Source organism: Podarcis liolepis (assembly GCF_965112155.1).
Source record: "Podarcis liolepis genome assembly, chromosome: 7".
In the NCBI taxonomy this organism is placed as follows: domain Eukaryota; kingdom Metazoa; phylum Chordata; class Lepidosauria; order Squamata; family Lacertidae; genus Podarcis; species Podarcis liolepis.
In genome coordinates this window covers 11,212,144-11,226,957 of record NC_139561.1, presented here as the reverse complement: position 1 = coordinate 11,226,957, position 14,814 = coordinate 11,212,144, and the positions used below count along the sequence as shown (strand labels likewise).

Sequence of the window (14,814 nt, the reverse complement as noted above, 5' to 3'; positions counted from 1 at the left end):
GGGCACCTGTTTGCTTATAGAAGGTCCTAGGCTCAATCCCCAGCATCATATCCAGTTGGGCTGGGAATGCGCCATTGCTGCCAGTCAGTGCAGGCAGTATTGAGCTATCCGGACCCAAGAGTACGGTTCAGTATAAGGCAGCTTCTGGTTCTGGTATGCAACAAGAGGGAGTTGCAAAAGGCAGAGGCCACACACTAAAGGCCTAGGTAAAGGTAAAGGGACCCCTGACCATTAGGTCCAGTCGTGGCCAACTCTGGGGTTGTGGCGCTCATCTCGCTTTATTGGTTGAGGGAGCCAGCGTACAGCTTCCGGGTCATGTGGCCAACATGTGGCGAACCAGAGCAGTGCACAGAAATGTCGTTTACCTTCCTGCCAGAGCGGTACCTATTTATCTACTTGCACTTTGACGTGCTTTTGAACTGCTAGGTGGGCAGGAGCAGTGAATGAGCGACGGGAGCTCACCCCGTTGTGGGGATTCGAACCGCCGACCTTCTGATCGGCAAGCTCTAGGCTCGGTGGTTTAACCCACAGCGCCACCCGCGTCTCTAAAGGCCTATACATCATAAATAAAGCATCTACAGGAGGCCCTGTCCTGCCCAGTGCTTTTTATTGGCCAGGTACATAACAGACCAGTCAACTTGTTACACAAAGCTGGCGCCGTCCTCCTCGAAGCGCCGTGGCGTCAGGCTTCCTGGGATCGCCTCCAAGCCTCCCACAGAGGCTCTTTCGTCACGAAAGCATCCGTTACTAAAAGTCCGCCCGAGCCGTCTTCGCATCCTCACACGCCATCCTGTTTTCTTCCTCCTGTTCCTTAAAAGTCGCCGTTCTCGGCTGCCGTTGCCCACCCCCACGCCTGACAGTTCTCCTATTTAACTTGGAAAACCATCTGCCAACTGCTAACATGAGTCGCGACCCCCCTGTATTAATAGCTCCACTCAGTGGCAACGAGGAATCGAATGGTCACGATCGCTCGCCAACGTGTGTTTGTGTCTCCCCTCCCCCGGTCTTCCTTGCTGCAGACGGTTATGCTGGGACGATTTGTACCAATTAATATAACGAGATGCATCCCCACCGAAAAGGGAGGGACCCTATCCAATATTTCCGGGTGCTTCGTTGAAATTGCTCAATGCCCGCTCCTTGTCTTTGCTTCTTCCTGCCGCCCCCGGCCTCATCTCTCAGCCTCAAGGACATATCAGGATCAGGCCAATGTCCCCGATTAGTCCATCCTGTTCTCACAGTGGCCGACTAGATGCCAGTGGGGAAATCTGCAAGCAGCGCCTGAGCGCAAGAGCTCTCTGCCCTCCTTGTGGCACATTCACTTTGGAACTCCCTGGAAGAGGAAACAAACTTGTTTTCTCTTGCTCTGGAGGGGAGGACTGGAACCAAGTCGGCATCAAGTCCCAAGAAAGGAAATTCCGACTAAACGTCAGGAAGAACTTTCTGACAGTAAGAGCTCTTTTGACAGTGGAACAGACTCCCACAAGAGGTGGTGGGCTCTCCTTCCTTGGAGGTTTCTAAGCAGAAGCTGGATGGCCATGTGTCTGGGATGCTTTAGCTGAGATTCCTGCATTTGGAGGGGGTTGGACTAGATGGCCCTTGGTGGTCCCTCCCAACGCTACACTTCTATGATTCTTTGCCTCTTGGCACCAGGAAGGTGACTTGACTGCCCTCTTTTCAGCACCTCTTAAGGACATTCTCTAAGGACTCATTGATGGCCACCAAGATAGATGGCTTTAGAAAAGGATTGGGTGAATTAATGGAAGAGAGGGCTATCGATGGCAAATAGCCATGATGACTCTGCTCTGCCTTTGTAATAATAATAATAATAATAATAATAATAATAATAATAATAATAATAATAATAATTCATTATTTATACCCCGCCCATCTGGCTGGGTTTCCCCAGCCACTCTGGGCGGCTTCCAACAAAGACCAAAAATACACGAAAATTTCATACATTAAAAACTTCCCTAAACAGGGCTGCCTTCAGATGTCTTCTGAATGTCAGGTAGTTGTTTATCTCTTGGACATCTGATGGGAGGGCGTTCCACAGGGCAGGTGCCACCACCGAGAAGGCCCTCGGCCTGGTTCGCTGTAGCTTTGCTTCTCACAATGAGGGAACCACCAGAAGGCCTTCAGCATTGCTTCCAAATGCCACAGGAGGGGAGAGGGCTCGTGTGCTCGGATCCTGTTGCGGGTGTTCCTTTGGGGCACCTGGTCGGCCGCTGCAAGAACAGGACGGGCAGTTAGTGTGATCCAACAGGCTCTCCTTACGTTTTTAAGATCTTAAAAAGCCTTGGGTGCAGATAGACTAGACCCAAACCACCAAGAGCTTTAGTGAGGAAAAAGAGCAATTGCATTCAACCCAAGAGCCGGTGCATTTGCCAAGGCACCACTGTGACGAGTTCTCTGGTTGTGAGCTAGCTGTGATTTTCCCAAGCCGTCTCCAAAGGCAGCCCCACAAGCACTGTGCCACAGTAGTCTAGCCCAGTGGCACGTCCGTGCACAGCCCTTTCCCCCTTCTGCTCTTTTCGACCATGCAGGCTTAACAGTGGCGTAGCGTGGGTTGTCAGCACCCGGGGCAAGGCAAGTAATTTGCGCCCCCTAACCCGTGGATTTGCGCCCCCTAACCCGTGGATTTGCGCCCCCTAACCCTAACCCCCAGATGTTGCGCCCGGTGCGGCCGGACCCCCCTGCACCCCCCACGCTACGCCACTGAGGCTTAAGACTGGGTGGCTGTCCAGGGGCCGAAAGATGAGATGGGGAGGAGGGAGGAGGAAGACGTTGCCAGGCAACTCTGGTGACTGTTGATTTCCTGTTGCTCCTTCAGCATCCAGTGTGCTAGGCAGTGGCTGTGAGTTGTGGGTGGGTGGGTGAGGTCCATGCAGAATGCACCCCATTCAGCCTGGAGCTTTCCTCCCCCCAGCCCCAACCCCACTACCACCCACTCTCCAGTCTTAAACAGGGGGTGGTTTTAAGGTCAGAAGCCCCAAGCTGCAAATAACGATGATCACATTACCTGAATGTGATGCTCACTCAGGATCCGTCCTCCCCTCATCTGAACTTCTTCTGCAAAAGAACCCTGCTGCTGTTCAAATTAAGATGAGTCAAATCAGGCTTATGAATTCCTTTTGGGCAGCAGATATTGCTTCCCCCCCCCTCCGCCGCCAACTCCTTTTTTCTCTGGCGTGCACTTAGAATAGGTCTCCTAATCTCCCCAAATTAAATCATTCAGAATGACAAATTGGAAGTGTCTTATCTTTTTTGTTTCCTCTTCACTCTCCCCCTCCCCTTCCACCCTCCCACAAAAAAGAGAGACCCTTCTAGGAAAAAATCCAAGAATCTGAACACAGATTGTAAATTGAGTTGCTCCTGAGAGCTGCCTGCAGCCGCTTTGATATTTATTTGCAATCGTTTTTTTTATTTTTTTGAATTGTCTTCCCCGTTGCTTGAGTACTGGTTGTTGGGGGAAAAAATAAGTAAATCTCAAAGGTTCCATCTAAGTAAGTCCTACTGGGAGTAAGCACATTGAAGGAAATGGACGTAACTTAGTCATGTCCATTGGTTTTGATGGGTCTCCTCTGAGTAGGCCAAGCATTGGTACAAGCATGTAATATAGAATTGTAAAGTTGGAAGAGGGGCCCCCAACAGTCATCTAGTCCAATAATAATAATAATAATAATAATAATAATAATAATAATAATAATAATAATTTATTATTTATACCCCGCCCATCTGGCTAAGTTTCCCCAGCCACTCTGGGTGGCTCCCAATCAGTGTTAAAAACAGTACAGCGTTACATATTAAAAACTTCCCTGAACAGGGCTGCCTTAAGATGTCCTCTGAATGTCAGGTAATTATTTATCTCTTTGACATCTGATGGGAGGGCGTTCCACAGCGCGGGCGCCACTACCAAGAAGGCCCTCTGTCTGGTTCCCTGTAGCCCTGTAGCCTGCTATGCATGGAGGGGCGGACAATTAAAGTTGCTTAGTCCATTGAATTCAGTGGCACCTGCTCCCGAGGAGACATTCAGGCGCTCGCACCTGGGAATGTAAGAAGCTGCCTTACCCTGAATTGTACCACTATTTATTGCAATGCCCGCTATATATAGAACCAAGAGACCGATTTATAAAACCCCTGCTCACGAATGGAACACACTCGAACAGGGCGGAAAGGGTGAAATGGCTGCTGAGTGATACTGATGACTTCGTAACTTATAAAGTAGCACTAAATGCGTTGGCAGCTAAGAAGATCAGGAGAAAAGAACTAGCGGTCAATTGCACAGGTGATTCGGACATTTAAGCTGGCACATTCCACCTGAGAACCCCTTGCTATTATATTGTATGCAACAAATAATTTTTAGGAGATTTGATCGTGGTTTATTGTATCTGCAGTGCCTGATGTTTTTATGGATATTGTTGTTCTTCTTTTTGTTCCCGTTGTGAATGATGCCATGGCCTTTGGCTAGTGCAATAAAGTTGATGATGACGATGAATCAGGCCTTTGGCCTATCTAGCTCAGTATTGTCTGCACTGACTGGCAGCGGCTCTCCCTCGTTTCAGGCAGGGGATCTTTCACAGCCCTACCTGGAGATGCCAGGGATTTGAACCTGGAGCCTCCTGCATGCAAAGCAGGTGCTCTGCCCACTGAGCTGTGGTCCTTCTTTGAAAGAGAGTCAAAGAATCTAGTCCTCATGGTTCTGAATGAAGGCAAGACTTCAAATAGAAACATAGGAAGCTGCCATATATTAAGCCAGGCCGTGGGTCCATCCAGCTCAGTATTGTCAACACGGGCTGGCAGCAACGGCTCCCTGGGGTTTCAGGTAGGGGACGTTCCCAGCCTGGAACTGTAGTTTGTTGAGAATTGTTAGGGCGCCGCTATTCCCCTCCCAGGGCTGCGGGTGGCGCTGTGGGTTAAACCACAGAGCCGAGGACTTGCTGATCAGAAGGTTGGCGGTTCAAATCCCTGCGATGGGGTGAGCTCCCATTGCTCGGTCCCTGCTCCTGCCAACCTGCCAGTTCTAAAGCACGTCAAAGTGCAAGTAGATAAATAGGTACCACTCCATCGGGAAGGTAAATGGTGTTTCTGTGCGCTGCTCTGGTTCGCCAGAAGCGGCTTAGTCATGCTGGCCACATGACCCAGAAGCTGTACACCGGCTCCCTCGGCCAATAAAGCGAGATGAGCGCCGCAACCCCAGAATCAGCCACGACTGGACCTACTGGTCAGGGTTCCCTTTACCTTTACCTTTATTCCCCTCCCAGAGCTACAATTCCCAGAGTGGCTAACTGTCCATCCCTCTTCCCAGGGAACATTGGGAACTGTAGCTCTGGGATGGGAATGTAAAGGGAGGCGGTCTCCTACCAACTCTTAGCACCCATAACCAACTACAGCTCCCAGGATTCTTTGTGCGAAGCCATGGTTGTTGAAAGCAGCATAATAGAGCTTGAAATATAAAGTGCGAATGTGCCCTTCGTTGGAGACAACCCTCAGTGTTCATCTTGCTTGTGTGATTCTTGCATTTATATCCCACCCTCTTCCTCCAAGGAGCTCCAATTGGTGCTCATGGTTCTCCCTTCCTCATTTCATCCCCACAATGACCCTGTGAGATAGGTTAGGATGGGAAGCAGTGACTGGCCTAACATCACCCAGTGAGAGCTTCACAGCCTAGTGGGCGTTCGAACCCTGGTTTCTCCCAGGTCCTATTCCAGCACACTGACCAACAGGCCACACTGGCCTTTGCTAGAATCTGGATAAGACTAGGCATGCATTGAATCTGGATCCCTCTTTGAGACTGCATCCGTATGCATGGTTATGTGGCAGTGAATCCCTGTGAATTAAGTGCAGCTTTCTTCTGAGTAAACACACACACACTGTTGTGTTTTGTGATGCCAGATTCCCCAAGCTGCATTTCGAAAGCAGCAACCAGCCGTCACTTCTCTAGAGCATCATCCTCCAAGGCTGTCTCACTGATCCTTGATCCTTTGCGGGGTGGATGGGCTCCCTCTCTTCTCAGACTGCAGAGGCATCGTCGAAGACGTGGTCCTCCTAGGGGCACCAGTGGAAGGGGAAGCCAAATACTGGAAGCAAATTGCCAAGATCGTTTCGGGAAGGATCATCAACGGCTACTGCAGGTCTGTAGGGTCCTAAAAATAGGGTGGCCGGGCTGGTTTTCTGTAAGCATTTGGAAAATTTAGCGTGTGGTTTGGATGGTCTCATGAAAAAGATTGCTGGGTCTGAGGTCTTTGCCTTGATAGTCTTCCTGGGAGGCGAGGTGTGTTTGTTTGTGTGTGTGGAGGAAGGAAGGAGAGTTAGGCACTGAAGAGGGGCCAGTCCTGCGTTAAATGAAGCCAGAGTTGTCATGGTGGGAGTTAGGGGCAGTAAAGGCAAGTAACGGTCTAGTTCAGGGGTGTGATACCTCGCTAGCTGTTGCTGGACCCAAGCTTATATCAGCTATTCAGATGGCATGGCTAATGGCCAAGGAGAGAGGGGTGTTGTTAATCAGCAACATCTGCAGCTCCCCAGGTTTCCCATCCGTGAATTGGACCATCACTTGCCTTCACTTGCAGAGCTGGCTCGCCAGGCTTTTCTCAGCTGTCCAGCCAGCATGGCAAACAGCTAAGGAGGGATGGGAGTTGTGGTCCAGCATCATTCAAAGAAGGCAGAGTTGTGATGGCGGGAGCTAGGGGCAGCTCCCTGGAAGGACAGATCCTGAAGCTGAGGCTCCAGTACTTTGGCCACCTCATGAGAAGAGAAGACTCCCTGGAAAAGATCCTGATGTTGGGAAAGATGGAGGGCACAAGGAGAAGGGGACGACAGAGGACGAGATGGCTGGACAGTGTTCTCAAAGCTACCAGCATGGGTTTGACCAAACTGCGGGAGGCAGTGGAAGACAGGAGTGCCTGGCGTGCTCTGCTCCAGGGGGTCATGAAGAGTCGGACACAAGTAAACGGTTAAACAAAGGGGCAGTGAAGGCAAGTGATGGTCTAGTTCAGAGATGGGGAACCTGTGGCGCTCTAGGTGCAGCTGGACTTCATCAGCCCCAGCCAACATGGGCAATGTTCCAGGATTATGGGGCTGCAGTCATGAGAACCCGATCCCTGGGTTTGGTGGCCCATCCGGTTATATGCTTCAGTCGGTTTAATGATATGGCTGCTCAGTAGTTTTGGTTCCTTTTTCTCCTCCCAGGGGAGACTGGCTGCTGAGATATGTCTACCGGACATCCTCTGTTCAACTCAACGTCGCTGGACTTCAGCCGGTTAACCTGGACGACAGGAGAATGGTGAACGTGGATCTCTCGTCGATAGTAAGTAGCGCTTTCCAGACCTGCAGGCAGTAAACGTCAGTGATGGCTGCTGAATTCTCCCAAGCCAGAGGGCTGTGTTTTGAGACCTTTCTGGTTCCCGGACCCAGCTAGTGTTAAAATATAAGCAAGGACTCAGTTCCTGGACTAGCTAGTAAAGTAACAAAGGAAGTGGCTCCGTGCCAGATGGCAAATGGGAGCCCTGTGTTCCCTCAGCTCATCGCTAGATAGAAAGACAAAGGCCAGAAGTTGAGAGTTGAGTTGCATGAGCTGGAAGCTGGAAGTTGGCAGGCTGAGCAGCTGGGAGACAGAGCCATGCCTGATTTCTGTTGGAATCTGAGGCTGCGACTATGGGGGAAGCAAGGCCCGCTTGGGGTGTTAATGCTGCGAACCCCTCCATTGTGGGCTCAGGTTCTGTATATGTGTAAATAAAGCATGTATCCTAAACCGTCTCTGCTGTGCCTCATTCCAAAGGAAACCGAACTCTGAGTAAGTGATCGGAACCGCTGGAATCTCTCACCTCTCAGAGATTAGGGTGGCATGCAACAATATTTTGATTGATCACTTGCTCTGCACCCTAAGGCCCCAGGGAGAGTCCCAGCAATTTGAAATGCAGCTTTTAAAAACAGATCAAAACATACAATTGCAAGAATAGGATGGGTTCTGAAAACATACTGTACCTCTGTGTCAGAGGCCAGGATAAAGAGGTGCAACTGGAGTATATGACAAAAACTGCATAGCGAAGCTGCCACATGCATCTCTGCAGGCTCAGGGGTTCAGCCCTCCTCTCCCTCATCTGTCACTGGGGAGCAGCCGTTCCATCCCACTGGCTCCGTGGGAAAGACAGAAAGCAGAAGGCTCTCTGCATCAGCTCTGCTGCGACAGACTGGCTCCCCCAATAGGCATCACCTCCCACTGAACTGTGCCAGCTGCTCATTAGAAGAACAACCAAATAAGAGTTGGTGGCCTGTTTGATTTTTCCTCCCTGTCCCATTTTCCTTTTGTGTCGTGCCCTATAGTTTGTAAGCCTACTGGCTTGCACTTTCTGATTGTACGTGAGCCACGTTGGGAGCCAACTCAGCCGAAGAGCTGGGCGCAAATGCTCCAGATAAAATAAAATAAGCTCAGGGGTTCTGGCTCCTAGTACATTTCCGAGCACAATTCAAAGTGTTGGTGCTGACCTTTAAAGCCCTAAACAGCCTTGGCCCAGTATACCTGAAGAAGCGTCTCCACCTCCATCGTTCTGCCCGGACACTGAGGTCCAGCGCCAAGGGCCTTCTGGCGGTTCCCTCACTGCGAGAAGCCAAATTACAGGGAACCAGGCAGAAGGCCTTCTTGGTAGTGGCGCCCACCCTGTGGAACGCCTTCCCACCAGATATCAAAGAGAAAAACAACTACCAACCTTTTAGAAGACATCTGAAGGCAGCCCTGTTTAGGGAAGCTTTTAATGTTTAATAGGTTATTGTATTTTAGTGTTTTGTTGGAAGCCGCCCAGAGTGGCTGGGGGGACCCAGCCAGATGGGCGGGGAATAAATAATAAATTATTATTATTATTATTATTATTATTATTATTATTATTATTATTATTATTGTTGTTGTTGTTGTTGTTGTTGTTGTTGTAGTAGTAGTAGTAGTAGTAGTAGTACCATGAAGGATGGACTGTGGCCCCCAGGATTCTTTTGGGAAAAGTGATGTGCTTTCAGTGGATGTGTAGATGTGACCCACGACTGAATATTTTGGACTGCTTACCCGTGTAGAGATGCGGCCATGACTGCATAATTAGCTGTTCTGGGCCTGCCTCCTTCCAGGCCTACATAATGCAGAAAGATAGAAAGAGAGGTCTTACAGCCGCCGCCGCACCAGTACCACAAGAGTAATGCTGCCCTCCTCTCACCCTTGGGTTCTTCTCCTCTTTTATCCCTCTGCCTGATTTTTAATTTCTGTCTCCTTAGCAACCAAACGGGGTTAAAGAGGAGAACAGGGCTGCCCTTCCTACCTTCCGCTTCTCAAAATCCCCACCAACATCTGGAGTCTCCTTCCATTAAGCCCTCAACAGCCCCTTTTAATTAAAAGTTCTAACCTCTCCAAAACCGGGAAGAGAAAAAGACCGGTTGAGCCATATGGCTGCAGATTGCCTCGTAAAAAAATGTGGATTAAAAATACGACAGCAGGCTGTTCGTGCCAAGTTCTAAGTGGCTTCAAATGTCAAAGTGTTCCTGACAAAACCTCAGCGGCGTAGGCAGATAGGTCCGTTGTCAGGGGCTATTAGACACCGTAGCTATATAGAGCCTCCATTTCCTTGAGCAGTAGACCTTCAAATAGTAGGCAGGGCTGATAATGGAGACAATGGGAGTCTCCTCCATCCTTTCTCCTCCTGTGCACCTGACCCACTGCACTAAAGCTTTGTTCCTAACTGGTGGCGTTGTTTGGGGAAGGGGTGTGGCTCGGTGGCAGAGCAGGCTACTTCACAAGCAGAAGGTCCTGGGTTCAAAATCTCCTCCGGCAGCATCTCCGGGTAGGGCTGGGAAAAGACTCCCTTCCAGAAACCCCGGAGAGCTGCTGCCAGTTAGTGCTGGCAGATCACGAACAGGTCTGACTCAGAATAAAGCAGTTTCATGTGTCTAAGCCAACCTCATGGGGACTAGAGACCTTGCTTCATTTTTAAGGAAAGGGCTGTAGTTCAGTGACGCAGCACCTGCTTGGTACACGGAAGGTACCTTACCTCTCTTGCCCTGACCTAGCCACTGTGATCCACGCGACGGTCACCTCCAGACTGGATTATTGTAACTCGCTCTACATGGAGCTGCCCTTGAGACTGACCCAGAAACTCCAGCGGGTGCAGACTGCCAGGACGAGACTCCTCACGGGGTCTTCGCTGCGAGATCACATTCACCCGGTGCTATACCAGCTGCGCTGGCTCCCGGTGGAGTACAGGATCAGGTTTAAGGTGCTGGTTTTAACCTTTAAAGCCCTATACGGCCTAGGACCCTTGTACCTACGGGACCGCCTCTCCTGGTATGTTCCACAGAGGAACTTATGGTCTTCAAACAAAAACATCTTGAAGGTCCCAGGCCACAGAGAGGTTAGTCTGGCCTCAACCAGAGCCAGGGCTTTTTCGGCTGTGGCTCCGATCTGGTGGAACGCTCTGTCACAAGAGACTAGGGCCCTGCGGGACTTGACATCTTTCCGCAGGGCCTGCAAGACGGAGCTGTTCCACCAGGCCTTTGGCCAGGGCACAGCCTCACTCCCTCCCTTGGCAATCCTCACAGAACTCTAGCCCAATGGTTGCCATGAATCTTATTTGAATTACAGTGGTACCTCGCAAGACGAATGCCTCACAAGACAAAAAACTCGCTAGACGAAAGGGTTTTTGGTTTTTTGAGTTGCATCGCAAGACAATTTTCCCTATGGGCTTGCTTCGCAAGACGGAAACGTCTTGCAAGTTTGTTTCCTTTTTCTTAACACCGTTAATACAGTTGCCACTTGACTTCGAGGAGCAACTCATAGAACGCGGTGTGGTAGCCTTTTTTGAGGTTTTTAAAGACTTTGGTGATTTTTGAAGCTTTTCCAAAACTTTCCCGACACCGTGCTTCGCAAGACGAAAAAAATCGCAAGACGACAAAACTCGCAGAACGAATTAATTTCGTCTTGTGAGGCACCACTGTAATTTTATAATGAAATGATTTTAGAATGTTTTATCATTTTACTGTTCTTAGCCGCTCTGAGCCTGGCTTTGGCTGGGGAGGGCAAGATATAAATAAATTATTATTATTATTATTATTATTATTATTATTATTATTATTATTATTATTATTATTGCTGCAGGGGGTAGGGCTAGATGACCCTTGAGGGAACCTTCCAGCTCTAGGTTTCTCTGAATCCCCCTAGCATGTCTAGGTATGGCTGGAAGAGTTATCTGCCTCAAACCCCGGAGAGCCCTTTCTGCTGGTCATTGTGGACTACGCTCAGCTAGAGGAACCAATAGGTCAGACTCAGTCCTGGGCATCTTCCCATGTCCCTAAACTCTGTGTTTCTTTCCAGGTAAGCGGCCATCTGGACTACATGAAGCAGATGGACACGATCCTGAAAGCCGTGGGTGTCAAAACGAAGCAGTGCCGCCTGGAAGAGGAGGGTAGCCTCGCCACTCTCTCCACTGAGCTTGAGGAGGACCAGGAGCTGGTACCATGTGGCGCTCAGGAAGAGCAATGCATCGTGGGAGAGGAAGGGCCCGGCGGTACCAATGAGGGCGACGTCAACGGTGATGACCACTGGGTTTGGGAGCCGGTTTCCAGCCACAGTTCGGGCCCAAATGACCTCCCGCCGCCAGCAGAGGCGGTTTCTGGACAGGGTGAAATCTCTAGTGCCGCAAGGGACCAGGACGCAGCTGGGCTAGAAGAGCCTTTTCCCGCCAGCTCCACACATTCCCAAGAACTTTCCAGCTCCGCAAGCGCCCCTCTGACTCTCAGATAACATATGAGGCGCCGCAGCGTGATGGTTATTGTAGTGTTTGCACTGCGTCTTCCCATCAGCCCTTTGCTGAAGTTTCCAAAGAACACTAAAGACTTGCCTTTGCAGGAGAAGACCAAAGATCAGTCTGCTAGGATTCTCTGTTCCGCAGCAGTCGTCCGGCCCTGAGAACACCAGCCGCAGAGCGTGATGGAAGTAATCCGTCCACGGTTGTTGTTTTCCATGGCGTTTGGTAACTGGGACGGGTGGGTGAGTAGGATGGAAGCTTTCCACCTTTACTTGACAATGGCAAACAGCTCTCAATTTCTACTCATCCTTCCAGGGCCCATCGCTGTGCCTTACAGTAACTCACATTCCATAACTCCACATTTGTATGAGGAAGCTTGTCCCTTTTGCCAGTCCAGAACTCTCCTGAGGGGACGGGCTGTTGCACAGTGACTGAGCAGCCTGACATTGAGAGATGCTTGACAATGGAACGGACTCCCTTCGGAGGTTGTGGACTCGCCTTCATTGGAGATTTTAAATCAGAGTTTGGATGGCCATCTGTCATGGATGCTTCAGTTGAGATTCCTGCATTGCAGAACATTAGGGTCCCTTCCAACTCTATTCCATGACATCTCCAGGTTAGTGGTGGGAATGTCCCCTGCCTAAAACCCTGGAGAGCCACTGCTGGTCAGTGTTGATAATACTGAGCAAGATGGACGCAGTGATATAAGGCAGCTCCCTAGGTTCATAGACCATCCCCTTTATTCACAACGCTGATGTAGTAGGTATGAGTTACTCGTGTGTAAACTGGTGCCTCTCTAGGCTAATTTGCCTTGTTAAACCTTTCTGACTGCGCAGCCCCTTCTCATCGTGGCTGCCTCAGTCGCTGGCAGAATCTGTCAGTGGGCGTTTCTTGAACCTCTTCCAACATAAAAGTTGTTTTACGCCCAGTCTCTCTCACTGCGCGGGAGCCTCCTGCGCAGGGAGGGCGTGGGCAGCGGAGGACCTGGGCTCTCCTCACTGATGTCCAGGGAAGAATCCTGGAGCCCTCTCTCCGATTCCCCCATCAGCCCCCCTCTATCCCTGGTGTTGCGCTGAATTGCTTCCCCCTCTACTGGGCTGTTTCTCCCCCTGCTGCTGGGTCCTTCTCCCGCATCATCAGAGAGCCTCCCCTTCGCCTCTCGCTCTGATGTCAGTTCCCTGACATCCGAGGACTAGAACCTTGCACTATTTTTAGAGAAAGAGCCGTGGCTCAGTGGCAAAGCGCTTGCAGAAAGTCTCAGGTTCAATCTAGGACACTGGAGACGTAGCAAGCTTCACAGGAAAGAAGAAAATAAATATACCTCTTTTATTTATAACTGCACAGGTTGAAAGGACAGGGGGTTGGGTGGGGAGAGGGACAAAAGTTGTGATTTCTTCACCCCCACCCCACCCCAGACATCCGCTTGCACAAACCACATCCATTTGTTTTTCCTTAAGTAATTTCTGTGCAAGTCCTCTAAGGAAACTCCCAAGACGTATTCCCGATGTGACGTGCCCTGTTTCCCTGCTTGAGGCAAAATGGAAAGTGTCGCCCTGCCACTGCCACCGAAACATCCCTTACCTAGGTAGCGTGGCAGCGGCACGAAGCAGCAGAGACGGCGATGGCGGGTTCCGGCGAGATTGTGCCATCTTGCTAGAAATTGGCACCATATCTCTGCCATTTCAAGGTGTTGCCTTGGGGCTTCCACTGCCCAGGGCAGCTGCTTCACCCTGCCTGTTGCAGGGGCTGGCCTTGCGTATCCCGTCAGGCTTCACACAACCCTTCAAGCTGTGGGTATCCTTGCTCAGGAAGAATGAGCAACACCCCCCCCTCCACTGAGGGGCACGGTTTGAAGGCACAGAATTTAGCCAGCTTGCAGAGGAAGCTAAGCAGGTCTCGGTCGGGTTGGGGGTCTGAGAGATACAGGGGTGGCATTATGTTACTGGGAAATGCTCCCCCGCCGCCGCATGTAAGAAAGGTGAAGGTGTCAGTATAATAAATAACAATTTTAAACAGTGGCTCTGAGTTAGACGAATTAACGTCTTGAATCATTTTACACTCTTGGAAGAAAAGGCTGTATTGGAATGAACCTGAGATTATATCCCCATGCGTCACGGGGTCTCGCACCCTAGCTAGAGTGTCAATCAAAAGCCAGTTTCCCCCGCCCCCGTACATGAAAGATCCAGCCTGGCCATTAGGTCTTGTTTCATTTCATGAGAAAGCTGTCATCCAAACAGGCATCTCGCTGTTTTTAAATCCTCTTTACTGGGCGTTGTTGAAAGGGATTCTGGGTCCCATCGGCCCAGGATAGAAGGAGGGCTGGTCTCTGTTCTGCTTTGTGAATCATGAGAAACACGTGGCCTACTGGGCAACTGAAAATGACTGCATCTGCTTCCTGCATTCTTAAGTGGACCCCCAGGTTATATGGCCAGTTTCACATGTGCAGAAGGCGAGAATTTGTACACAGGTGCAATCTAGATCGGGATGCAGTCTCTCCTGGGAAGCAGGAGGAGGTAAAATCAGGCCAGAAGCAATCTCTCGAGTCTTTCCATGCTGCAGCCAAATTTGGCACATACACAAACTTGTTGAATCTGTGTGGCTCCATACAAAGGCGGCTTAAACCTTTATACAGCATGCTCCTCAAATTGATAGAAAGTGCCAGAAGACAAGTAAGACCAAGCAAATCAATTTGGGGAGAAACAGAGCTCCTTGGAGGCCCTTTTACAGAAATTAAGGCGGTCTTTTCTTAGCAGGATCTAGGCGTTCCTTCTTTTAAAACACAGAACACACACCTCTCACTCTGCTGTTTCTGAAAATTGATAGAGATATGCAAACTGAAGGAGATAAGGTTAGCAAACCACATCATGGGGAAGCAGGGTGGGGAGAGGGAGAGAGAGAGAGAGAGAGAGAGAGAGAGAGAGAGAGAGAGAGAAGCAAGCAAGCAAGCAATTTCAGATTCCCTGCAAGGAACTCCCAAGCTATATCACCTATGCAAGAACTGACACTGGTTTCTTAAGAGGGTGCAGACACAGACTGGCCT

The 14,814-nt window shown here is 50.1% G+C and overlaps 1 protein-coding gene and 1 long non-coding RNA gene across 2 annotated transcripts in view; one reads left to right on the top strand and one right to left on the bottom strand.

The window, feature by feature from the left end:
- Positions 1–13,792, top strand: part of TMCO4 (transmembrane and coiled-coil domains 4) — a 43,567-nt gene extending 29,775 nt beyond the window's left edge. The window contains exons 12-15 of the mRNA XM_083514684.1: positions 6,014–6,131; positions 7,186–7,303; positions 11,342–12,530; positions 12,965–13,792. Of these exons, the coding sequence (XP_083370810.1) occupies positions 6,014–6,131; positions 7,186–7,303; positions 11,342–11,770 (665 nt within the window). The 3' untranslated portion in view covers positions 11,771–12,530; positions 12,965–13,792. The remainder of the gene's footprint in view (positions 1–6,013; positions 6,132–7,185; positions 7,304–11,341; positions 12,531–12,964) is intronic.
- LOC310712106 lies at positions 1,128–8,427 on the bottom strand. The gene is made up of 3 exons (XR_014528764.1): positions 7,981–8,427; positions 3,020–3,088; positions 1,128–2,225 (listed from the first exon to the last, which is right to left on the bottom strand). It is a non-coding gene; the product is annotated as an uncharacterized lncRNA (long non-coding RNA).
- Positions 13,793–14,814: the final 1,022 nt, after the last annotated feature.